We start from the raw sequence: 26,810 nt of genomic DNA on the forward strand, positions 1-26,810 counted from the left end.
GCTGCGGAGGGGTTAGGAGGTTACAGAGTTACTTATTCAGGGCAGACGGAGGACTCCGATGAGAAAAACGGGAAGGGTGGAGAGAGATGTAAGGAAAAGGGAGGAGGAGGAGGGAGGGAGATACAGAAGAGGGACGAAGCAGAGGAAGATTTGAAAAGATGGAGAGAAAGACAGAAGGAAACAGGAGTGGAAAAGAGGGATTAGATTTAAAAGGAGAGAGGATGAATGAAAGATGATAAATAGTGAACAAGCGTACAGTAAGAATGAAAAATGGACGGAAAGAGCGAGTAAGAACGAGGGAAAAGGAATTAAAGGAATGGAGAACATAAAATGTATAGAGGGAGTTTAAGAAGACAAAAGAAGAAGAAAAGGGCGGTTTGAAAAGGGAGAAAATAGTCAGAAAACTAGAAGAACGATGAAGAGAAATTAAGAATTAAGTGAAAGTTAAATACACACTAAAGTTGGTGAATTTTGATTGGATTAAATGGAGGAAAAAAGAGGGAAAGATGGAGCAGAATGGGATGAAAGATTGAAGGACAAGAGGGCAGGGAAAATTGGATTAAATGAAAGTGGTGTGAAATTAAAAAAAAAAAAAAAAAAGAATGAGTACACACCGCAGACGGAAAGAGCAAAAAATACATGGATGAGAGGAGGGATTTAATGAAAATTTAATGTCGAGACTGAAAGGAGGAGGAAGTGAGGGGAGAGGGGGACAAGAAAGAGGGATTAGAGATTAAGTAAAAGGAGGAATTTCAGGATGGTGACACATAAAACGAAAAGGGAGGTACGGATGAAATGAATACGCTCACAAGGGAAGAGGAGAAAAAAGATGGAGAGGAAGAGGCTAGAAGATGAGAGACGGAGGAGATAAAGAAGGGAAACTGATACAAATGAGTGCAAAAAGATGATGGAGACAGAAGACAAATGCGGGTGAATAAGTTCACTCTGTAGTAAAGGGAAAGAAGTCAAGAGAATTGTATAAACGATAGAGAAGGAAATTAGGAAAATAAATGAAAAAGTGACAAAAGAGAAGGAAAATGGACATCTGGAGAAAAACAGGTGTAAATGACACCAAGGGTGAGAAAAAAAATTGGTAAAGTCACAACTAGAAATTGAAGAATTGAGGAAATAAAGAAAGACAAGTTAGAAAAATGTTTTTAAAATTTGGGAATATTTAGTGAGGAAAAGGGATTTGTTACCTAAAAAAACATAGAGACTAAAATGAATAAATGGAAAATGGAGAAAAAGACATAAAAATAGAGAGAGCAGGAAGATGAATGAAAGTGCTGCAGAAAAAAACGGAAAATGATTAAGAAGCACAAAAAAAAAGACAACGGAATGACAAAAATCATGAAAAAGGCAAAAATGAAGGAGACGAAAGTACAGGTCATTCAATCACACTTAAAACAAACTATATTCATGTTTTCCTACAACTGAAAAAGCTCTTATTCTGGCGCAATATCACAATATAGACAATATTAGACAACGGATACAGAATCTGGGGCACATAAAACGCCTTATTTCGTCTAATTTGACAACTGTGATTGGTCTGTGAGGTCTAATCTGACACTTGAGGCCGTCCCGTCTCCTACCAACAGACGCTTTGGGGTTTGTTTTAACTACTGTGAATCCTTCAATAAACTTTACCAAACCTTAACAGTAGATTTTGACAAACGATAGAGAAGTAAAAGGGACGGATTAGGAAAATAAATGAAAAAGTGACAAAAGAGAAGGAAAATGGACATCTGGAGAAAAACAGGTGTAAATGACACCAAGAGTGAAAAAAAAAATTGGTAAAGTCACAACTAGAAAATGAAGAAGTGAGGAAATAAAGAAAGACAAGTTAGAAAAATGTTTTTAAAATTTTGGAATATTTAGTGAGGAAAAGGGATTTGTTACCTAAAAAAAAAGAGACTAAAATGAATAAATGGAAAATAGAGAGAAAGATATAAAAATACAGAGAGCAGGAAGATGAATGAAAGTGCTGCAGAAAAAAACGGAAAATGATTAAGAAGCACAAAAAAAAAAGACAACGGAAACAAAAATCATGAAAAAGGTGAAAATGAAGGAGACGAAAGTACAGGTCATTCAATCACACTTAAACTATATTAATGTTTTCCTACGGCCGAGAAAGCTCTTATTCCGGCACAATATCACATTATACACAATATTAGACAACGGAAACAGAATCTGGGGCACATAAAACGCCTTCTTTCGCCTAATTTTTACAACTGTGATTGGTCTGTGAGGTCTAATCTGACACTTGAGGCCGTCCTGTCTCCTACCAACAGACGCTTTAACTACTGAGAATCCTTCAATAAACTTTACCAAACCTTAACAGTAGACGTTACAGATCAGAAAACGCTCATATGGATCATTTTTGTTATATTTTGAAGCGCTGACAAACGATGTTCCTTCTGGCGATGTGGCCTCTAAATCAGAAAACACTCACGTTTGTAGTTTTGCAAGGTGATGACAAACTAACAGTTTTGTCGTTGAAGTAACAGGACGAAGTAGGAGGAAGAGGAGGAAGAAAAACGGAGGAAAAAATAAAGAAAAAGAAGGTTAAGAGCGAAGCAAAAGGCAAAAGTTAGCAGGTAAAAAAAAAAAAAGGAAGGAGAAGGAGATAAAAGGTTAGTTTAGCCGATAGCATCACAGTTCATGAGCTGTGTGTGTGTGTGTGTGTGTGTGTGTGTGTGTGTGTGTCAGGGGGGTCACTGAAGATGGCAGGCGTGTAATCAGTGCTGTGGTGTGTATGGCGTTGTGTTTCTGTGTGTGTGTGTGTGTGTGTGTGTGTGTGTGTGTGTGTGTGTGTCCTGAGGTGAAAGAGATTAGCTACAGGCTCGCTCTTTCTTTCTTTTTCTTTTTTTTTTTTTTTTTCTTCTTCTTCTTTCCTCTTTCTCTCTCCGCGGCACTCCTCTTTTCTCTCGTTCCCTCGCTCAGAATACCAGTCGGCTTGTTTACGGGGGCCAACTGACGCCAAGACCCCAGCTCACACTCCGTACGACCCCGACACACACACACACACACACACACTGAAACACACACACAGGCATCACCTTGGGTTCAAAATCCAACAGTCCTCGACTGTTCTCAAACATGCGGTCAAAGGCTTGTCCAAACAACAAATAAACACACACACACACACACACTACCACTTTCAGCAAGACAAATGCTAGATACGTCATACACACACACACACACACACACACACATTCAACACAACCTACAAACTCTTTCACACCCACAAACACACACTCTCCCTTATTCACACACACACCGAATCTCGCTCTCACAAGCACGCACACACACACACACCCTCTCTTTCTCTTTTTCAACAAGACCCAGCGACATGACTCTAACACCCTGCCCTCCCCTTCCTCCTCCTCCTCCTCCTCCTCCTCCTCCCCAGGCTGTCATTTGTCTGCCAATCTATCCCGATGCATAGCGAATCCGACCAGGTCCTTTTATTATTCCGTTTTTCACCCTCTTTTTTTTTTTTTTTTTTTTCTCCTCCTCCTCCTCTCTTCCCTCTCTCCGGGGGTGGACTGGGGGGGGCGGGTTTGTATTTTCCCACAGGTTTTGCCAGAGCCGGCCCGGTCGCAGGCTTCCAGGGTGACACGTTGCTTCTGGCCTTCAGTGACTTGAGACAAGTAGGTCTTTGTCTCCCTCGTGGTCCTCTCTCCTTCGTTTTCTCTTTCTCTGTTTTTTTTTTTTTTTTTTTTTTTCTTCCTCCACTATCTTTCTTCTACCTCCTCCTCCTCCTCCTCCTCCTCCTCCTACCCCCTCGTCCTTTTCATCCTTCCTCCCATCCTCCCTCACACACACACACACACACACCCCTCCCTCATCTTCCTCCTTCAGTTTTCTGATTCTTTTTCTGCTTTTTTTTTTTTTTTAATTTTTATTTGACAACAATCCATCTCACATCCTCCTCGTCTTCCATCTCTCTAATTTTTTTTTAATCTCTTTTATTCTCACTTGCTGTCATGTGTTTTTAAATGCATTTTAAAATCTGTTTGTCTCGTCCCCCTCTTGTCGAATTCTCCATCTTTCCAACTCAAACTGAATCTGCACGTCAACGCTACGCCCCTCAAAATTATTGTGAGAATGTTAAAAAAAATCATAAATGTGTATATCGAGCAGTTTAAAGCTTCAACTATACTAAAGCACAGACTGAAATAAAGACATACAGCACATAGATCAACTCAAAATTGACAAATTAACAGCAGATCTGATTGATCGGATACAGACAAGATGAACAATATAAGAAAAAAGTCACAAAAGCACACAGGGAATAAAAATCCAGACGCACATGATTAGATGTTTTGGGAAATTTCAGGAACCATCCAAATATATTTTTACCCTTTCATGCATTAATTATTAAATCACAGAGTTTTTATTGTTTATTTTTACTCTTAAACGAGTGAAAAATCATGACAATAACTTTTTTTTAAATATATTGTATTTTGACACCATGCATCAACGGAGTAAAAAATGATTAATTGAAATCAATATAAGAAAAAAAACCACATGTTTTTATATATATTATTTTACTACTAAGAGCAAATAGTATGAATACACATATAGGAACATTAAATAACAACAACAATAGAGAGGATATTTGAAAAACATGTCCAAGGTCCAATAGGCAGAATATATACCCTTTGAGATGTATTTTCAGTCACAGAAAAAAAAATGTACAAGAGAAATATTATTAAAAACTTGATAAAAGTATTTCAAACATCTTATTTAGTTGAAAAATATACTTTTTACCTGTTTTTCCCTCTGAGAATAAAAGTATTTTAACAGATATTCCTGAGCTACTTGGTGCATTTCCTTCACCTTACGCCATTTTGAATTTATGATTCAGTATCTCAAAATCACAGAGAGAGTCAAAAATGATATTCAGATGGAATTGAAGGTTCACCACCTGTTAGTTGGGACATGATACTACAACTTAAATGGTTCAAAATGGCTTCCAAATATCCTTCCGCTGTAGTGGACACCATGCATGACGGGGTTAATAAAGTCTTTGAACACTGACTTGTATCCACAGACGTAATCAACATTCCAGGTTACATTGTTCTGTGCTGTGATTCACTGGTCAACACTCAAAAAAAATCCTGATGAGTTCAGCTGCTTTTTAAAGGTCGATATGACCGTCATGACGAGCTCGTCGGATACTTTTCACTTACTCACCGCCGTAACCCAACGATGACTGTGACGGTATCGGTATCCGTTTACATATTAAGAATACCAATAGCACCAATAGCACCAATAGTACCATTGTTATCATATTGTGAGTCATGATGTGCGTTTTGCTTATTGCTTCATGTTTTTATCTCCACGTCATCGGTCTTTACTTCACTGCAGTAGACGAGCAACTCAGGAATAAACTCAGGGTGGATTTAAAAGATTAAAGGGCACCAGTTCCCCTCCACTGGTCCTTTGTGTATATATACTGGTTTAGAGCAGTCCCACATAATGTATACAAAATGGGTTGAGTTGTCAACACAGGATGCACATTATCCTCTCATCTAACCTTTATACAAACTGATGATGTTTGTCATTGCGTAATCTGACCTATATGGACTTCAAGCAACCCCAACCCGCTCCCATCCACTCGGGGGATGGTGACCTGTGATTCATGTGATCAATATGGTCGATCAGAAGGCTAATCAGAGCCGATATCCTGCAGAATCTACTGCTTAAGAAGTGATCTATCATCAAGAAACGTACTGAAGCAATAACGCCGCTTTGTGGTTGTGCTTTTACGGCTCGAAACGCTTTGTGGCGTCGTCCTAGCAGTCAGCAATGTGTGTGCGGACCACGACTTGGGTCCTCAGACCAGATATTGAGAAACAGTCGAGTGCAGGAAGTGGCCCGGCTGTGTACTCGGGGCGTCTTGTTTTGGGTCCTGGGAAAAACCGAGCAGAACCACTCAAGAAGAAGGGGGGGGGGGCGGTGGAGGAAGAAGAAGAAGAGGGGGGGGGCGGACAGAACTGGACGGCTCCGCTGTGTTCTGGAGGCTGAGAAACCAGGATGTTGGGGCGGGGAAGTGTTTGTGTGCGTACGTGCATGAACACGCGTGCGAGCGAGCGAACTTGTTGTGGTCGTTTTTTTATTTTTTTTGTTTTTTTTTTATGAGAGAAAGTTTGGTGCGTGTTTGTGTGTCCGTCATCGTCGTTGAATGTGTGAAACGGGGCGGAGAGCCCGAGCGAACTTGTGTGTGTGTGTGTGCCTTTCTGGCTTGCTGTGTGTGTCCGTTTATGTGTGTTTGTCGTCTTTTTTTTTGCTGTGAAAGTGGGAAGAAAGTGTGTGTGTGTGTGCGCGCTAAGTGTGTGAAACTAAGCGTAGAGTGACTGTGTGTGTGTGTGTGTGTTAGTTTGTGTGTCATCTCGGGTGAATGTGTGAAACAGGGCGGAGAGCGAGCGAGCGAGTCAAAGTTTGTGTGTCTGCCTTCCCCGTCTTTGATGTGTGTGTGTGTGTGTGTGTGTGTGAGAGTGTGTGTTTGTTGTTGTTCAGTGTGTGAAAGTGGGTGGAAAGTGTGTGTCTGTATTTTTGTGTGTGTGTGATTGTGTGTGTGTGTGTGTGTGTGACAGCGGATGACGGATGGGCCGGCAGGACGGAGCAGGGGACGATGAATGAGGTGACAGACAGAGACGGATAGCCCTTTATCCCTCCGTCACAATCCCTCTTTCTCTCTCCCTCTCTTCTCTTTCTCCGCCTGTCGGGATGATGCAGTGCCTCTTGTTCTCTCGCTCGGAGGAGGAGAAGGAAAGGGGGGAAAGATGGGGAGAAGGAGAAAAGAAAAAAATTGCATTCATCCGGCATCGATGTTTACTTCACCCCCTCCCCTCCCCTCCCCTCCCCGCCCTTTCCCCTCCTTTGCTCCCATTGCTCGCTTCATCCTCCTCTTCGTCCATCTCCATCTCCTCCTCCTCCTCCTTCTTCTCCTCTCTTTCTTTTGCCGATCAGAATCAGTTGACTCCATCGCTCCTTTTCGGAGTTATTCAGCTCATTTGCTCTTTTATTTCTTTCTCTTTTTAAACTCATCCATTGTTTTTTTTTTTTTTTGTTGTTTTTTTAACCTTTCTTATCATATCAAAAGAGGCGCATTCCTCCCGCCCCCGAACGTGCTTTTATCCGTCATTTCTGTGTGTGTACACATCTGCCTGGGTGCATTTTTTGTGTGTGTGTGATCCACATTCTTTCAGGGTGTGTGTGTGTGAAACCAAATTTTTCATGTTTGCGTGTCAACATGCGCTTTCATATGTGTGATGCTTTGGTGTGTGTGTGTGTGTGTATATGTGTGTGTGTGACCTGGTTGTTTGAATGGTCGATAAATCACGCTGACGGGGCCGTTTTGTTGTGTAGTCGGGTCCCGGTGTTCTGGAAGGTTCCGGGGTCCTGGGACAGGGCCGAGACAGGAGTTCCCCCAGGGACACACACACACACACAGAAACACACACACACACACACTTTTAGACGCACACATACACACATACAGAGTTTGAAAATGCCTCTTCAACACACACGGCATGCTTGCAAAAATCTGTACGTAAAGTGACGTGTTTTCACCGCCGTAATGAGAAGTTCGTATATCCCTGTGGTTCGGTGTTGTGCAACATGATGTGTTATGTTTCTATTTCTGCCCGAGCCGAGCAGAGTTTTGCATTTCTTTTCCATTTGGCCAGAAAGACGACATGTTATTCCTCCTGCTGCTGCTGCTGCTTATACAGATGGAAAAGTTCTCTAGTTCCTACTGCATGAGATAACCGTAGCTGTGTCCCAGATCCATACCAATTCAATGAAGTATCCAGTGTTTACTCATCTGTAGAGTGTACGGCTTTTTTGCTCTCAGTGTACAAGAAATTAATCCTTACTTTTAAACAGAAAGTGAAACAAAAACAAGATTTAGATTTTAAAAATGCTGCTGCTGGTGTAAATGTTGGAGACTTAGGAAAAAGAAAGGGAAGTTAAATGGGGTTTTTTTGTTTTTTTTTTGAGTGTGTGTCCACCAAGCAGGTAGCTCCAGGTCTGAAAAGGGACACTAATGAGGAAGTGACAGGCGGTGCGGCGTTCAGTCACAGGGTCGAGCAAAGGTGTGTGGGTTTGTGGGTGTGTTTATTTGTGCTCTAGAATATAACCACTGTGAAACAATTAGAAAATAACGTTTTATTGATCTGATTCACCGGCTTTCTCATAACCAGCACTCCCTCTCTCCATTCACTCTCTAGCTCGCTCCACCACAGCTGCTCTCTCTCTCTTTTTCTCACGTCTTTTTTAAAATGAGTCAGGAAGCCGTCAGCAAAGTCTAACCTTACTAACATTATCAAACGAAGAGAAATGTCCTCCCCTCGTCTTAGTAATGTCTCAGTACTCCCTGATCTCAGAGTTTACAACTCTTGTCGGTCTGATCTCCCGCTGCGATTGGTCACCGCAGCTTTCAGCCGCAGTGACGTCTCCAAAAGTTGACTCTGGCTCAACTTTCCGTCCGCAGTCGAACCGCACTACCCCCATTCAAATTGCCGCACCGCCTGATTTGGTGCCTTAAACCTACATTCTCTCTCTAATGGCCATCAGGGGGCGACTCCACTGACTCCAATAAGAAGTCTGTTTGTATACAAGTTTATTAGAAAATGACCTCAGTAAACACTTTACAAGTGAATTTATGGTCTCAATCGCTAGTTTCAAGTCTTCATCAATGCAGCCTGATGTTCATTTTTTAAATTATGACCCCATTTAGAGTAAAATAGACGATAAAGCAAGGTATGTTTTAGGGCGCGGCTACCTTGTGATTGACAGGTCGTTACCACGGCGGTGCGTGATGTGCTGCAGGGTCCACGCTCTCGTCCAAATATGGTCGCTTCTCATCATTTCTGGCTCCAAAAAACCAAGATGGCGACGGTCAAAATGCCAAACTAAAAGCTTCAAAACGTCCACAAACTAACAGGTGACGTCACGGTTTTAATACAGTCTATGTTGTACACTAAGTGTCTCCTTTGCACTGCATTGTCAGGCAATTTAGTCTTCATATTGACATCTCTGATTATACTTAATTCTGTAACTTTCCAGTGAAAAGCAGCACAGACTCCAAACCAGATTATTATCATATTGGCTTGAATATAAAATGTTGATTTTTCTCTGGAAAGCTGCGTTTTTAAAAGTTGGGGATCATGTCATATATCAGCAGTGTGCTGTCGTATTATGGGTTGTTTGTAGCCTTAATGTCGCTATGCTAATCCAAAAGTGGTTATCTTGTTGAAAAACGGGGGGGGGTTTGTCTTATAATCACAGTTGTTTGATATTCAGGCCAATACAGTAAGAAGTATGATGTATGAAACTGGCAAACAGGCCTCATTTTTAGATGTGCAAGCGGTGCAATCAACAAGTCAGCAGAGTTCATCCGCTGCCAGGGAAACTCTTTCACTGTGTTGCAATTTTCTGGCATCTCTAACAAGTTCCTGAAAAGTATAAAATATCTTGAACTTGTATCTGAAACACTGCAGGAGGGAACATCTCAGAATTTATTCACTTTAGCTGCATCTTGTTAAAAGGGGAACCACAGCTCATCAGTCATGTCGTTTACCGTACAAACACCCAATAAACTTGAAATCCTAATTACAGATTCAAGTCCTCGGTTTTCAAAGCTTCAGAAAAGTTGTGGAAAGGTGGATCAGGACCAGTCAGGGACAAGGTGTGGGCCCGTTTGGCAGGTCTTGCGAGGCTCTACACAGCTGGTTGACAATTCAGGATGAAGACTTGTGTTTGTTTGTACAGTATGGTGTGAGAAAGGTGATACTTGGCGTGTTAAAGATCGGTCGTTGCAGTCGGGATTCACCGTTCGTGCAGATTGCATCAGTTTTTGCTTCATGCAGGTTTCTCTGCAGCTTCTTACGTTCTGATTTAACACAAAGTATTTTTGTAATCTTTACCTGCAAATATGAACGACTCCAACTAATATCTGATGACTTGGATTAACCCTTAACTTTATATAGTGTTGGAAAATAGTGAAATATGCCCATCACAGTACACCAGAGCACAAGATCATGTCAACAGTCAGTGATGTACAGCATTTACAACAAAGTTCTTGCACACCATGAAGTCTTACTGATAAAAGCATAAGATCAAAACCTCTTAACTGTAAAAGAAACCAAAGAGACAGTTTGTGGGATTCTTTGGTTTCTTTGCTTGAACAATTAAGTGACTATTAAGTGACAATTAAAAATTGCTGTAGATAGATTTTCTGTTGATCAATCATCTGAGCGCTGGACCTTCCAAATGTATCAACAGTTTCAATTAACTTCATTAAAGTTGGGTTTTGGTGATGTGAGGTGCATGAAGGACCCCAAAGAGGTTAAAGGGGACGTGTCATGCACATTTTCAGGTCTATATTTATAATCTGGGGCTCTACTGGAATATCTTTGTATGATTCACAGTTAAAAAAGGCCTCTTTAAGGTCTCTTTAAGGCCCCGCCTCCTGATGAGTCCACTCTGGTCTGATCACTTCTTTTTTGCGTTATTTACTCAAAATATAAACTTCTCAAATACATTTGTAAGTGGTCGAGCCTGAATCTAATCTGATCTGAAATATTGACGAGTCAACGCCAGTTCAATGGGGAAGTAGAGGAAACATTGCAAACGGAGCATCAGGCAGCATTTTTACATACGTTCCCTTCATGCTTTGAAACTTTTACAATGTTTATCATAAACATCTGACATCATAACAGTATCAAAATAACAGAAAATCAAAAAAAAGCGTGTATGTCCCCTTTAACATGATATCAGTAGTTGACCTATAGGCTTGAATGGACCTATTAAATATTTCACACGTCTGATTTGACCCCGTTCGTACACTACTCTTATCGTCTGGGTCTGTCTACGTCAGTCTCAGACTAAAAAGCAGCAACACACCAGACCAGGTTTTCACTTTTATGGCAAAGTCATTTCAAACTGTCTAGAAAAAGGCTGATTCGCTGTAACAAGCTTATCTGAGCTGTCAGCAGCTTTCTCCTGTTCTCTATGATTGCTAAATAATTTGATGAGCGTAGGAGGCTGATTGTGTTAGCGTGTCTGCGTGTGTGTTAGTGTGTGTGTGTGTGTGTGTTAGTGTGTGTGTGTGTGTGTGTGCGTGCTCCCCAGGCAGCCCTTTTCCACAGATCCTATCAATCCTCCTATATTTAGAACATTCAGAAGTTTGTGGTTACTTCAAACCTTTGGCTGGCCCTTGTGTGGGTGTGTGTGTGTGTGGGTGTGTGTGTCTCTAGGTGTGTGTGTGTGTGTCTGTTGGTGTGTGTGTGTGTGTGTGTGTGTGTGTGTGTGTGTGTGTGTGTTGCGGTGTGGCGTGCCCCCAGAAAAACGTTTGCAACAGTAGAGTTCCACTCATCCCCTTCTCCACTCGTTTATACGCCAGGCGTGCATTCTTCCATCTTGGGCCCAGTCATGTTTGTGTATGTGTGTGTGTATGTGTGTGTGTGTGTGTGTGTGTGTGTGTGTGTGTTGTCAGTCATTGATGGGTCCTGAGTTCATACCCTCGGTTGACCACAGACAGTGAAATTCCATCTGTTCATCGGTCTCTTCTGCTTTTTTAAAAAAATTTTATTTTTAGATGACATCTCCGACCTTCTGCCCTCTTTTTCTCATTGTTGTTAGTTTTTTCTCTCCTTAACTCTTTTTCTTGTTGGACACCTTCACTTCTCTGTTCTTCTCCTCATTTTTTCTTTTTTACCCCAATTATGCATTTCATTTCTCTTCTCTTTCCTCCTCTCCTTCGTCTCCCCTTTCTCCCTCTTCTTCTCCTTCATCTTTTGTCTTCTCTTTTCCTTCCCCTCCTCTTCTTGTCTTCTTCTCTTCCTTCCCATTCGTCTCTTTATCTTCTTCTCTCCTTTCTTCTCTTTTTCAGCTTAATATGCCTTCTCTCTGTCCTTCACTTTCTTCTTCTTCTTCTCCTTTTTCTTCATCTTGCACTTTTCACTCTCCCAGTTAATTTCTTAATTCCCTTTTTTTCCTTCTACCTTCTACTCCATCTTCCCATTCTGTATATGTCTTTCCTCCCTAAGTTTATCTGTCTCTCCATCTCCCATCTGCTCACTCTCCTACATTAACTGGTTTCATTGGTCAAACCACACACTTTCCCACATAGCGCACACACACACACACACACACACACACACTGTTGCTTTCAGGACTGTCTGCCCTCTGTCTGAAGCTTCCCTCTCTCTCTCTCTCTCTCTCCAAAAGCAACATGTCACAGCATGACAACTGCTCCCCTTATCCTGACTCTCTGTGTATATGTGTGTGTGTATTGACCAGCGTAGCTAGTAGCGATTTTGTGTGTGTGTATGGGTAGTAGACAGGCTAAGGGATGAGATGAGGCCCAGTGGGAGAGAAAACCTCCACCTCACCTCCTCGTAACCCGGACTAACGAGGCGACGAGAGAAGCAGCAGAGAGGAGAGATAGTTGGAAGAAGTGAAGGAAAGGTAGAAGGAGAGGAAGGTATGAAGGCATATTTTAGGAACACCTGTGCAATCAAACACAACAGCTCTGCCATAAATTCTACTTTTATGAAGCTTATACGTTTACAGTTTATGTTGACGTTGTCAGAAAGGTGATAATTCTACTTTATGTTTATTATCGAGGTCATAGTGAGTGATGATGGTGTACTGGAGTTCATTATATTGAAAAGTTTTCCTAATATTTTGCTCCCCCTCATGTATGGCGGACAAATATTAGTTCACTTTCTGACAACAAAAACTGAAAAAAGCTTTGTAAAAGTAGAATTTATGGCAGAGCCGTTGTATTATATTGCATTAGATTGCACAGGTGTACCTAATGAAGTGGTCGGCGAGTGTATATAGTGTTTTGGACAGGCTACAGATTAATGAGTTCATAGACAAAGACCCAGTTTCCATTTTAAGTGTCTCATACAATAGGTACAAACCACAGCGATTTAGCAGATTAGTTAAAACAATAACAATTTGGCAGCTAATCAACGTTTATCAAGAAACAAACACATGGATGAACTACGGCTGCGACAGAGGTCCGTGCCAAGAAACAACACAAAACAGGACAATTGACAATACGGGACACCGCATCGACACACAATGACAAATATTATTACAGTAAATACAGTAGAAAATAGTTTAAAAAGGCAAAAATACGGTAAATGTATCTGTAGGGACGAGATTATTATGTGTTGAAATCGACGGAGGTGCTTGTTTTTCCTCTCTGTCTGTTTATAGTAACCGGGAACAACAGCTGATTCCCCCCCCGCCCCCCCCCCCGTCTTTTCATCTGCTGTCATCACAGGAATCAGTAGTGGCGACTCCCCCAGACTGCTCACTGACAGTAACAGTAGTTACACTTATGAAAGGAGTACATGTGTGTCTTGGAGAGACAGATGTATTTACACCTTTTTAAACGTTCTGGCTAGAATATGTTATGAAACGACCTCCGGAGGTAGTTCGAATAATCAGATTTTAATGCGTCTCAGATGCATCTTTGGTGCATTTCCTTTTAGCTTGTTTTTTTTTTTTTTTTTTAATATCCGATAGCAATCCAATCCGCCCACGACGCATGAAGTGTAAATGGGTTCAAGTAGTCCATAGAGAGGTCGTTTGTAGCCAAGAAAAGCTTCTGACATCCATGCAGGGAAACGGCAAATACAAAACGAAGAAGAAAAAAAAAACTTAGAAATGGAAAACCCAACAAGTTCTCCAAATTAAACAACAATATGTCTTCTTTTTTTTTTTCCTAATCTGATTCCCTATCGTCTCAGAAAACCACATTACATTCAAATTGAGCAATGCGTCTCCCAAAAGTGTATAAATAAGCATTTGAGTCACAGTTTTTAATATAAAATCGGTTTGTCATCATCTTTTAACAAAACTCCCTTTTATTAAAGAAAAACAACCTCTGATAACAGCTGACGTGTTAAGATTGACATAATAAAAGATGACACTTTTAATGCAATACCTCAATAACTGTAATTTGACAGTATTTGAGTGTAACTGGCGCTTGTAATCGGTGATACTCATTAATTTCACAATAGCAAAATGTGATAAAATATGCTGATATAAGGTTTCCTCCCTTTGAGAGGGAGTCAGAAGCAGTTTGCTCCCTTTATTATTGTCACACAGTGTGAAAAAACAACTTGTACGCAGCAATTTCATCCATCACTGTAGCAGGAAACCTTCACTTGAGTTTGTTTGTTACTTCATTGTTCCCCACACATGAGTGCACATGTTACTCAGCGCTCTCGTTTCCTTTCACCTGACACCTACTGAAAGAAATGATGTACTCCTTCAGGAAATAATCCCTCAAAAGCATTTTTTTTTTACGCCCACGTAACATTTATATTGATAATATCAACTTGATAATTACTGTAAAATCTTCTCAGTCTTATATATCTGCTTGTTTCAGTCTTGAAATGAGGATAAATTGAGTTTCACCTCAGCCATTGCTTGAACTCATAGCGTGTCAGTGTGATTTATTTCTCGGGGTTTGATTCTGAATTTCTTTAGCAGAGTTGACCTGAAATCTACACCCGTATATGGAGGGATGTGTGTGGAGGGGAAAAGCAAAAAGGAAGAGAGGGAGATCCAAAAGAAAAAGAGAGCAAGGTTTAAGTAACTTAAGAACTTTAGGAGAGACAGGAAAGAGAAGAAGAAGGGGTTATGGTAAGTATTGAGCCTCAGGGTTAGAAGTGGAAAAGGTAGGCGAAGACAAGAGAAGGAGTTGTGATAAAGTAATAAAACATGGAACCGACACGAGCAAATAGGTGAAAATACAGTAGGGAAAGAGATTAAGTAATGCAAAGCCAGATGTGGACGTTGTGCACTCAACTTCAGATTCTTGTTATCACATTAGTGTTCAGTTAACGGTTGAGTTGACTATTAAATCAGCTGAAAGGTGACAACAGAAGCATGTATCCGGGTATCTTTAGACGGGCGACAACTGGAAGGACACATTTGGTTTGCTAGAGTGCGTTTAAGCTTGTTAAACTCAATAATATCTAAAGATTTTGCAGCTTTAACTTTCAGTAGAGCTCATTTAGTCCTGAAGATTTAACGTTATGGAGAAATACCAAACTTTCGAGGGCTTTAAAGTCTTTTTTTAAACTGGCAAAAAGATCAGATTTATTTTGGTTTGACCTGTTCAGGACATCTAAACAGACCGTTTGGAATAGCAGAGACCAGTGTACACAACACGTAGACAAAATAACAAATATTAGAGGCAGGTTTTTCCTGTAAAGAGGAATTTTTGGCACCTCCCCTCAAAGAGGTTTTAGCCAGCGCCAAAGGAAATCACAAGCGCCAGAAATGATAAGAATAAAGAATAAAACAACAATTCAGATCCCCTCTGAGTGTGCTGAACAGCAATTTATCAACTCCCCTCTCACACACATCTACACCCTAACCCCCTAACCCCAACCCCCTAACCCCCTAACCCTAACCCCAACCCCAATCCCAACCCCCTAACCCTAACCCCAACCCCCTAACCCCAACCCCCTAACCCTAACCCCAATCCCCTAACCCTAACCCCAATCCCCTAACCCCAACCCCCTAACCCTAACCCTAACCCTAACCCCAACCCCAATCCCAACCCCCTAACCCTAACCCCAACCCCCTAACCCTAACCCCAATCCCCTAACCCTTACCCCAATCCCCTAACCCCAACCCCCTAACCCTAACCCTAACCCCAACCCCAACCCCCTATCCCTAACCCCAACCCCAATCCCAACCCCCTAACCCTAACCCCAACCCCCTAACCCTAACCCTAACCCCAACCCCAATCCCAACCCCCTAACCCTAACCCCAACCCCAATCCCCTAACCCCAATCCCCTAACCCCAATCCCCTAACCCCAACCCCCTAACCCTAACCCCAATCCCCTAACCCCAACCCCCTAACCCTAACCCCAATCCCCTAACCCCAACCCCCTAACCCTAACCCCCTAACCTTAACTGCTTAACCTTAACCCTAACTCTAGTGTGAAAATCTTAAACGCTGAATTACAACTGCAGAGTACTTTTTTTGCGTCATGTGCTGCCTCCTGCACCCGTCCCCTCCTTCTAATGTTGTAATGAAATTATCGTTTTAACCAGTTTTGTTATTCGGGGGTTCATTTACTCAAGCATAACACACATTTTTGGACAGGAAAATGCATAGATTTCTGTCAAATAATGTAGCGCAGACTCATTGCCTTTACTGTACGCGGACATGCTTACTGTTATGCGTAGTCAGCACCCAAAGGCCCGTTTTGAGCCAGGAAAAACCCTGAGAAGACTTTATTTTGAGAGGAGCTAATTAAAGTAACAGAAATGGGGTAAAAAAACGGGAAAGGAAGGCCTTCTAAGGCCATTAGAACTAGATATACACCAAAAATAGCTTACTTTATGCAATACTTGTTCATTTTTCATTATTGCAGGATTTTACTGGGTCAAAACTTCATTATTTTGTCTTCAAACCTCAAATCAAGTCTTGAGGTAGTCAAGTTTTAAGTGAGGTGAGGAAAGAAAGTGATGTAAGGGATGAAAATGTTAGAAAGAGTAAGGAGAAAAGATGTGGAGATGGTGAGACAGAGGTGAGAATGAGGACAGGAAAAGACAGACGAGGTCATAGAAATCGAAGGAGACAGAAAAATCTGCTACCGTTGCATTCCTAAGGACTGTGGTCACACTGGGACAGCTGCAGTGTGTGTGTGGGGGTGTGTGTGTGTGTGTGTGTGTGTGTGTGTGTGTGTGTGTGTGTGTGTGTGACAGGTCAGGTTCAGGGAAGGGACTGCTGGCGAGACGGGGATGAACTGTACATGTGTGTGTCAGGATTGAACGGTGGCCAGCGCACATGCTTAAACCACATCGGCAACAGGTTGACCTTTGACCTCTCAACTCTTCAGGCAGACACAGACGGAGGGATGAGGAAAGAGGGAGAGGAGGGTGAGCAGCGTGGAGATGAGCACAGAAGTAGATAAACAGAGGAGGAGATGGGGGGGGAGGGGGGGGCGGGCGGAGATGTCGAAAGTGCAAAAATCGGAACAGAAAGGCGTAAATGAAGGGGAGAAAGTTTATACGAAAGACCGGAGAAGAAGATGACAGGAGGAGAGATGGAAAGCACGGACGATGGGGGGAAAAAAAAAAAGAAAAGAGAGAGAGAGAAAGTTTTGGCCGGTGAGAGAGAAAACAAGACATGAATGTGTGAAAATGTGTGAGGCGAGCGGAGCAGAAAGCGAGGGATACCGAGTGAAAGAGTGCAGTCAGGTGAAAGTGATACAGCGGGTGAAACGGACGTACAGGGTGGTCCCCCCCCCCCCCCTCCGGTCTCTCCTTCTGTCTCTCTACCTCTCTCTCTCTCTCCTCGGGAGGCTGACACTTCTCTTCATCCGTTTGACCGGTCACAGAAGGGGGGATGAATAGAGGAGTGGAGAGGGGTGAAAGAGCGGGATGAGCGGAGAAGAAAGAGGGGCGAAGGGAGGATGAGCAGCAGACGGACATCTAAATGCTCGCCCGCCGATCTATTGGAAGAGAGCGACACACACACACACACACACACGGATGCGAGCAGTTGCAGACGTTTGTTTTCGACGACACACACACACACACACACACATAAATAGAAACGTTGGTGCGTGAGGCTGTCGCTGGTGGCCGAGCGGTCTGAGAGACGTACCATGTAACCGCGCAACCGTGACGTCCCCGGTTTTAAATCTGGCCAAAGCGTCTCGTCTCCTCTCTCTTCTCTCTCTCCCTGTATTTCCTGTGTGCTCTCCACAGTTAATCTAACACAGTTAAAGCTCCATTTGATGACTTTTCCATCGTAAAATATCATTTTTAGCCGTTTCTATTGTTGTAATTAACTACAAGGATTTAACAAAGAGTTAAGCCACTCATCTCCAGGTCTATATTTATATTCTCGGGCTCTAGTGGAATATCTTTGCACGACTAAGAGGTCAAAAAACTCTTTATTTATCTTATACTGACCCCTCAGTTCAGCCTCTGTGTCAAACTGGCTGTTTTAGCTCCTCTCTCTGCATAATGGCGTCACATCGCAGTGCTGTTGTTGTTTATCACGAACAAATAGGATAACAGCAGTGTTTTCTCCTGAGTCACTGTGATCTGCAAACACCGGCAACAAACCTTGTTTACTGTCTAAGTTAAGCAAAAATGCAACCGACTGCAGTTGCAAATATAACAATGTTGGCACAAAGGACAAAAAGCGAATGATGTAGAAATTTAAAAAAAAAAAAGAACCAAACAACGGAAATGCATCTAGAAAAGCACGCAGAGACAGTGTAACCTTTTAGCATTCAAGCAGTCCGTCTGCTGTTCATCAAAGGGTCGGTTTGATGTGCGTTAAACACCGTGTCCGCACAAACTAACATCCACTGAAGAAGAGGGAAGTGGAGCATAATGAAGAGGAGATAAAATCGTCCACTTTTCCTCCTTTTTTGAAGTTTTTACAGATTTTCATCTTTATTTCATCTCATTTTGCTTTGTCTCCAAGCACCAAAAAAAAAAAGTTGTTTCCCCACTGATAAAACAGTTTTAAACTCATATTTCTACCCAGATTATTTGATATTATGATGTTTTCTCATACTCCTAAAATGATAAATCCCAGATTTAAAAAGTTAAAATGAAAGAACAGTGCGCTGAACTTTCTTTTCCGTCTCTTTCTTTGTCTTTTGTGGAGTAAATTTCATGAATTTTACTGTTTTTAATCAAAGCTTCTCACTCCTCATCTAACCGCTCCTCATCCTCTGCCTCTCTCAATGTCTGCTTCTTCTTCTTCTTCCCCATAAAGTGCGACAGAAAAATGTTTCACACACACACACACTCATGACTCCAAACGTTTGGGTGCAGTGTAAGGTCAGTGGGATAACTGTCGGTGCCAGGGAGGGGTGGGAACTATCCGTCAGACCCCCAAAACACTCTTATCTGATCACACACACACACACACACACACACACACACTCTCTTCCACAGAAGAGATACACACCTGCCTCTCCTTTCTCCTTAAAGCTCCCTTTATACACACACACACACACACACACACACACACACAGGCAGAGCAGAGCAGGCTCTTGAGTGTAATAACGCGGTCGTTGATCCTGTTGCTCAAGATAACGCAGCAAAAAATAGTAGCCGCTCCAAAATGTGTGTGTCCATATCTGCGGATTTATGAGTTCAAGCTATTATGGGTGTGTGGGAGAGGTCAGTGTGTGTGTGTGTGTGTGTGTGTGTTTCTCGGCCTCTGTCTCAACTTCCTGTCCTGTCTGTGGCCGGCCTTATCGGCGTGACAACAGGTCAGGCAGTGGTCACGACAACAGAGCTATTCAGCGACCTGATTGGACGGGGTGGGGAACGGTGGTTCGCTACTTCCGACCGATGGTCAACTAGCGGGCAGGAATTGGGGAGGAGGAGGGGAGGGGGGGGTGGGGGGGGGGTTGTCGGGAGGTCAAGGTGGATCAGACCTGCACTCTGCCACACACATGCACATAAACTGACATCTCACACGCATTAATAAATAGTTTTGACTCATATAATTACAAATAGAGACACACACACGCCCGAGTGTATTCATCACATCTTCGCTGACTGTCAGTCATACGTATTATTTTTACAGACACACACACATACAGTGACCGTGCGGTGACCGGGTCAGGTCATTGTTCTGCGTTATCAGTCTTGACCTCTCCGTCAGTCTCCCCGATACGACCTGCATCTACACCCCTTCCTGTGTGTGTGTTTGTGTGTGTGTTTGTGTGTGTGTGTTTGAGAGAGACTGCGGTCATTTCATGGTCAAACCGAAAAAGTTAAAGCCCTTAAACAGCTCTCACCTTTCAACTGTTTCCTGTTTTGGGTTTGTTGAGGAGACGGAGAAAGAGAGAGAGAGAGAAAGAGAGATGTGTTTCATTTCGAGCTGCAGCCGCTGTAATGTTGTGAAACATTTTTTCCGTATCTGCAAATAGATTTTCTTTTTTTTTTCCTTGCAACTGAATAGTTTTTTGAAGAGTAATTTGCCACAAATGTATTTTAAATTTTAGTAAATGTGTTTGTATCTGCAGTTAAGGTGGTTGAGACTGGTGGCTTATGACCCTTTTGAAGCTAAAAATGTTGTATCCATCTATAAGTTCTGTGCAGTTTTACTCAAAAGTGATGCTCCCTGATCATCATCATCTTCTTCTCCTCTTTCTTCTTCTTCTTCTTCTCCTCCTTCTCTTTCTTCTTCTTCTTCTTCTTCTTCCAAATGAGTTGCATTTTTTAGGGGCTATAGGTGTTCAAAAACTCGATTAATTATAGGTTGTATGGGTGTGGCAACATTTCAAAGTCAAAGCCCCCACCTTTAAATTTGACGTAGATGAACATAATTTGATACGCAGATGTAACATCTCCAGACCTTTTGGAGCTATACCCTAATCCCAACAGGAAGTCAGCCATTTTGAATTTATTGTACAATTTTTGCGTAGTTTTTGCCATTTGCAGGCGTTTAACAAACTCCTCCTAGAGAATTAGTCAGAGCGACTTTCGGTGTCCTCTAAAGACCTTTGCGAAGTTATCAAGCTTGTGAGTTTTCGTGTAACGCCCTTGACATGGCGTGCCGGTCAGTTTGCTGTAAAACAGGAAGTTGTTGTAACTCGACTGGACTTTCTCACGTCTGTGCTTGATTGGAGTCCCGGCCTGAAAACAGCTACATGTCAATATTGAGTCATAGTCATAACACCACTTACTGACGACAGGAAGTCAGCTTTATGTGACAAACATCAACTGATTTACATGAAATTTACATGGTGTGGTCCACACATGACATATAATTAGTGGGTGCTCTCTAGTGCCACATAGTGGACACAGGAATTGTGGAGCGGGGGGTTTTTCGGAGCCAACATTGGTGGTATTGCACTTTAAGGCCCTTTCACATTCAGCCTCAAGTTGCAGCTTCATAATATGTGATGCAGTCTTCCTTCCTGTCTTTTAAATCCTCCTGCAACCCCCTTTAGATTTATCTTCCAACCCTTTAAATGGTTCTGGTACCCAGTTTGGGAACCACTGGTCCAAACGACTCATATTTTCACATCATCCAAGGTTTATAGATAATCATCTACGCTACTGGATTCACCGCAGATTACTTAGATTAGCCATTTAGTAAGAGTACATTTGTAAAAGATACAAATAAACTTGTTTTCTTACAGTAAGATCAAATAAAACTGTATCCTGAATAAAAAGTTTGTTCCAAATATGGTTCATAATGAAAAGCAATTTAAAAAACTGCTCTGAAAGTTACATTTTGATGACAAAATGAGAGTCCCAACCCATTCCCCAGTCTGTTCCTCTTATATATTACCAGTAATTCAAGTCACAGAGGTAAACATCCATTTATTACCCAATGATCTTTGAAAAACCCAGAAGGTTGTTCAACAACACTGAAGTTATTTCCAGAATCCTCAAAAACTCGTCCAACCATCTGGATGAAAATATATTTTGTTTTCAGGACGCTAAAAGATTTTTAACCTATTCTCAAGTTGTCCCTCTTTTTCCTAATCCAAAAAAATATCTTTTTTTATCATGCAACAGACGTAACAGAGTATTTTTTTATCCAGATGTTTAGAAGAGTATTTGAGGGTTCTGGAAATAGCTTCAGAACAGCGCTAAGTGTTTTCAAACAACCTCTGAGGAGTTTTTCAGAGATTGCCAGGTATGTATTTTTCAGAGAAACGGATGCTTGTGCTGTGATTTGAATGTACTTAAAAGGAACAAACTGGGGTATAAAACAAAATTAAAAACACTGACCTAAATAGGCTTAAAAAAAGGGGGGGGGGGTTGAATCCACATAAAGGTTTAAGAAATGTATCCAAAATAATTATAAGTGATCCTGTGATTAATTTGCCTCATACTGCTAAAAGTAGTTAAAGCCAGCTTTACCAGAGTGAACTCTGAAAAGTGGACGCACCCGAAATGAACTCCCAGCCCAGAATTAACCTTTTTAAAAAGTGTTTGGACCCAAATTGACTTTAAAAAAGTGGCTGAGGCCAAATGTATCTTATGCTTTAGCCTTAAATTGAGCTCAGAACGGAGCTAAAAGCTGCTGTTTTTCTAGCCCTGTTTGTTTTGGAGTATTCTGTCTTTATTTGCTTTATCAGCATGCAGAGCAGCTCCCAGCAGGCCCCTACTGACATCAGCCTGCACTCGTTTATCGTCTCCCCGTTTCTCACTCACTCGTTCTTCCTCCTCCGTAACATCTAGTTACCCTCCGCCTGACCTCCTTCGCTCCCTCCTTTCCCTTTTTTCTCCTCCAGTCCTGTAATATTTCCCCAATCATTCTTTTTGAGTTTTCTCTCGTTTACCCTCCTCTCATTCTCTCTCTCTCTCTCTCTCTCTCTCTCTCTCTCTCTCTCTCCTACTCCGTCTCTGTCCGTCTATGTCTCTCACTCTCTCTCCCTCACTCCGTCTGTGCAGTGTCTAATTGACAGCAGAGACCCCTGGTTGAACCACCAGCACTCTTCTCTCGTTTTTGTTTCTCTTTTTTCTCCACGCTCATTCCATTTCAGCCCTCTCACTTTTTTTTTTTTTTTTTTGTTAGGAGGTCGCCCAACTTCTCTGTCACTGCTGACGGAGAGTAAGGGAGGATGGGGAAGAGAGAGAGAGAGCGAGGGAGTAAGTGAGGGAAAGATGGGCAAGAAGATAGAGAGACAATAGAAAGGGAACAAGTAAGAGATAAAGCAGGAGAAAGAGAAGAAGTAGTGACGTAAGTAAGGTGGCGTAGAGTTCAAAAAGACGAAGATGTAAATAAGAAGTCATTTAGGAGACTTTCACTCTCGCCAAAAAGCATTCAGTCATTTTTTTTTTTTTTTTTTTACCGCATAAAGACACTTAACGGTGTCCCTGGACAGTGTGAAACTAATGCATGATACCGAGAACCGAAGTGATTCAGCTAAAAGTTTGAGACAAGTGTGTTTGGGTTTGTGCATATTTTCAATACGTTGTTCTAGATTTATAAAACTTGTGTTGTAAAGTAATGACAGTAATGAACAAACTGTGTGTGATGGAGACTGTTCATATGTGGTGAATACCAGATCCGTTTAAGAAGTATTAATGAGTGCATCACTAAAATTGACTATTTCTGTTTGAGACTGAAATTTCACCATAACCTTGTAAAACAGTAGTTTAGTTTTTTTTGTATCTTGTTGGATGGAGTTTGCTGAGTTGAGCAACAACAGTTCAAAGTTGAGGAAAGAAAATCTAGTCCATTTCCTCAAATTAAGATATGTATTTATATTCTTTTGGGGGGTCAAACTAGAAGTTTCCTGCATAATTTTTCCCACCATCAATGTGTCATAGTTAACTAACTGACTTAACTATAATAATACAGAATTTTTTAACGATCAAATAGAAACATTTGGTCCAAACAACTTGTTCCCTGTATGTACAAGACAAATCCTTCAGCACAGTAAAAAAGGACCTAACAGGGTCATGTTGGGACATTTTATGCAGCATAAATACTTAAAATAAAAGGACTTCCTTGCCTGCAATGCCTGTAAATGGTTAATTCAGATAATTTTAGTAATGCTCAGATTTCAGGCACATAGTTGTACAAATTCTGCATTTTGCATTATGAAAACTTCTATTGGAATAATGATTTTGTTACACCTAATGAAAGACTTTAATGTTGTAAAGACCAAAGAGTTTTTTCACTTCTGACACACCTGTCACACACGCAGGACATTTTCTAACTAATGCTTTCATGGAAATTAGCTAATTGATACTCATTTGAGCGCTGAGACATTCAAAAAAACAATTTATCACATTTGTTTATCTGGTTTGTACATCCAGGCTACTGTACAGTACCATGACTACTTCAAATGTGAACTGCTGGCGTCAAATTATCTGACACGCACGGCTGTGTTGCCCTTTAACTGTTTCCTAAATGCTGAATAAAACTTATCTGAACTTGTTCAGATAAATGGAGCACCTTCCTCCTCGATTATCTCTCTCAGAGGTTACCTGTTTGAATACCCCGGCTGACTGTGAAAGAGTAATAAGAGTAATACCGTCCCTTCCCTGAGAGCGAGGCACCTCCAACTGCTTCTGTAGCCAGCAGAATAAAAGGTGGTTTAACTAAAGGCCCCTTTACACTGAGTGATTTTGAGCTTTCTGAGATGAAAGTTGACAATCAGAGACGTGAGAGAAACACGGTGATATCTGTTGTCGTCAAACCAAAACTTGTTCTAGATCTCACCGTGAGACTCGTCCACCGACAACCAGCGCGGAGCTTTGCTTAACAAATACAGCCTGAGGCAAAAATCTGATAGTATCAGAAATTTAAGACCTGATTTTCACACAATGTGTGACTGCTGCTGCTGCTATGACCCACATCTACAAAACAAACCGATGACACAGAACCGGCAGTGTGGCATTTCATAAGAGCAGTTCATTCTCTTTTAATACATCACAACAAAAAACCAAAACAGATGGAGGTTAAAAGAAAAAGAAAAGTTTGTGTGACTTTGCACAATCTGACAGCCTCAAATCATCTGACACAGATTGCAACCAAGATTTTATTATAAGTGTTGCACACAGTTTGGCATATGATATATTACGTATATATCGTCGTTGTCGCTCAGTCTAAAGACGCCTTAAGAAGCTGGAATAGGTTAAAATGCTACAAAAAAAGCTCATCAATGAATAAGTTTAATCAGAAAGGCATGGATTTTATCTACTGACCACTGTGCTTAAAATGTTCCCAGCTTTCAGCTTCTTGTTTTTTTATACTTTTAGTATAAAGTTACAGTGACGCTGTTCTGTAGCTGACCTCTGACCTCACAGGAGAACAGTACAAGCGAAAACTTCCCTACAAGGAGCAATGAAGCGTCACGATTATATCTTTTTTTTTTAACTTTGCTGTACTTTATTATCCCCAGCACGTGACGAGCAGTCGACCCCGCTGCGGATTAATAAAGTACAGTATGTACATCGAAGGAGTATCACAGTGGAGGTTGTGCTGTGTTGTGGTTACTGGCAGTTACTGGTGCTGCGGTCGTAGCAATGAGGCTGCAGGCAGCAATACAGAGATGCAAGCTTTTGGTTTTAATTTAACTTTTGGCCCTTCAGTTAGGAAAAAAAAATGGGTTCCCTGTTGCGAAGCGATGAACATCCAAGTCTACTTCATTCCATTCATAGTTCAAGATGGAGCGATTAGTGTAGGGAACAAGTCTGTGGGCTGTAGTTATAAGTACTAATTAGAGGAGGGGGGGGAGGGGCGGCTTTCATGCACTCTTAATGTGAAGTTAAAAACGAATGTTGCAGAAAGTAAAGACAAGAAAATAAAGAGTGCAGGAACTTTCTTTTTTTGCTTAGTGGAGATCGATCGGCAGGTATTGAGAGCGTTATAGTAGCAGGACAGCTTTGCCCGATAACCTCTGAATGTGACCTTTGACCTCTTGCTTTCAGAGGTCAAGAGCTGACTTTGGGGTTAAGTGTAAAATCCTTTTTCCTGCAGGTCGTCAGTCAGTTTCTGTTGCAGATGAGTTGGACCACACTTGTTTCTGGCTGAGATTTCTGTGTGTTTTTTATAGAAAACAACACTGCTGAAATAATTAGTTAATCTATTAAACAACAAGGGTTTTAATTAATCATTTAAGTCAATTATCAAGCAGAAAATGTCCAACAGCTCATTTTCAGCTCTTAAAGTTGAGGATTTGCTGCTTTTCTCTGTTTTATATCATTGCAAATTGAGTATTTTGGGGGTTTTGGACTCAAACAAAACAACCAACTGGAACAACATCGATTTTCATTTAAGTTAATTTGTTCCCAAAAAAAGAAAGTTTGTTTGTAATTAACTTTCTACAAACAGTATTTCTGCAGGTCCAGCAAAACTCTGTAAATGTCTAAATCCAAGGCCTAATAATTAATTACTAGCATTTAATGCAAACTTTAAACATTTAGAAGTGCTGCATTTTCCTTAAAGCAAAAAAATTGGTCCATTCATTTCTTGCGATGACACTGACTGACAATTATTTTCACTTTCAATTCACTCAATGATTATTTTCTCCTTAAATTGTTTTGGCCATAAAATGTCATAATATATAATAATATAATTTCCCAAAGCCCAAGATGACGTCTTTAAATGTCTTGTTTTCTCTGTCCAAGAGTCCAAAATCCAAAGATTTTCAGTTTGACTGAAACGACTGAAACCATAAATTGATAGTATAGAAGATTAATCTGCAAATAGTTGCAGATTAATCTTCTGTCAATCGACTAATCGATCAATGATTGCAGCTCTAGTTTTATCTTTTGTCCTCTACTTCACTTAAAGACCTTTCACCTAGAAAATGGTAGCAGCCCCTAATAATATTGATTGGCAGGTGTCAAAACAATCTTTTCTTTGTCATAAGTGAACCCTCAACGACCCCTCAACCCTGAAAACCTGGCGAACAATGAAAGATGGCGAGATGTGAGCAAAGAGAGACGACGATATAGATTCCAGGAGGGACAGAGATGACAGACAACTGTTTTTGTTTTTTCTGATAAAGGTAAAACCACTTTCCCAGCTTTTAGTCAGTCGAATGCTGAACAGAAAGGACAGGCAGTGGAGAGAAAGAGGGAAGAGATGACCACCGTGAGCGACAGGTGTCAAGAGTTTCATCCTTCCTTTCAAAAAAAACAGCCAAGAAATGTTCTTTTCGAGCTTAAACATACTCCAGAGAGACGGCAAGAAAGAGAGTCGGTTGACAGGTGTCAGCGTGGTCTTTGTGTGCCGGCGGTGACCTTTGAACTCAATTGAGGATTTAGAAACGGAGCGTAGGTGATAACAGAC

At 41.4% G+C, this 26,810-nt stretch overlaps 1 protein-coding gene across 7 annotated transcripts in view; it reads left to right on the forward strand.

Moving 5' to 3' along the window:
- The window catches only part of exoc6b (exocyst complex component 6B), a 114,894-nt gene that overhangs the window by 70,991 nt on the left and 17,093 nt on the right, over positions 1–26,810 (forward strand). For 5 of the 7 annotated variants that reach the window (XM_067580513.1, XM_067580517.1, XM_067580515.1 and 2 more), the window contains one exon: positions 3,580–3,653. The exons of the other annotated variants lie outside the window; for them this stretch is intronic. In XM_067580513.1, the coding sequence (XP_067436614.1) occupies positions 3,580–3,653 (74 nt within the window). The remainder of the gene's footprint in view (positions 1–3,579; positions 3,654–26,810) is intronic. 7 annotated transcript variants of the gene reach the window in all.

The sequence above is a fragment of the Thunnus thynnus genome, chromosome 22, assembly GCF_963924715.1.
Source record: "Thunnus thynnus chromosome 22, fThuThy2.1, whole genome shotgun sequence".
Taxonomy (NCBI): Eukaryota; Metazoa; Chordata; class Actinopteri; order Scombriformes; family Scombridae; genus Thunnus; species Thunnus thynnus.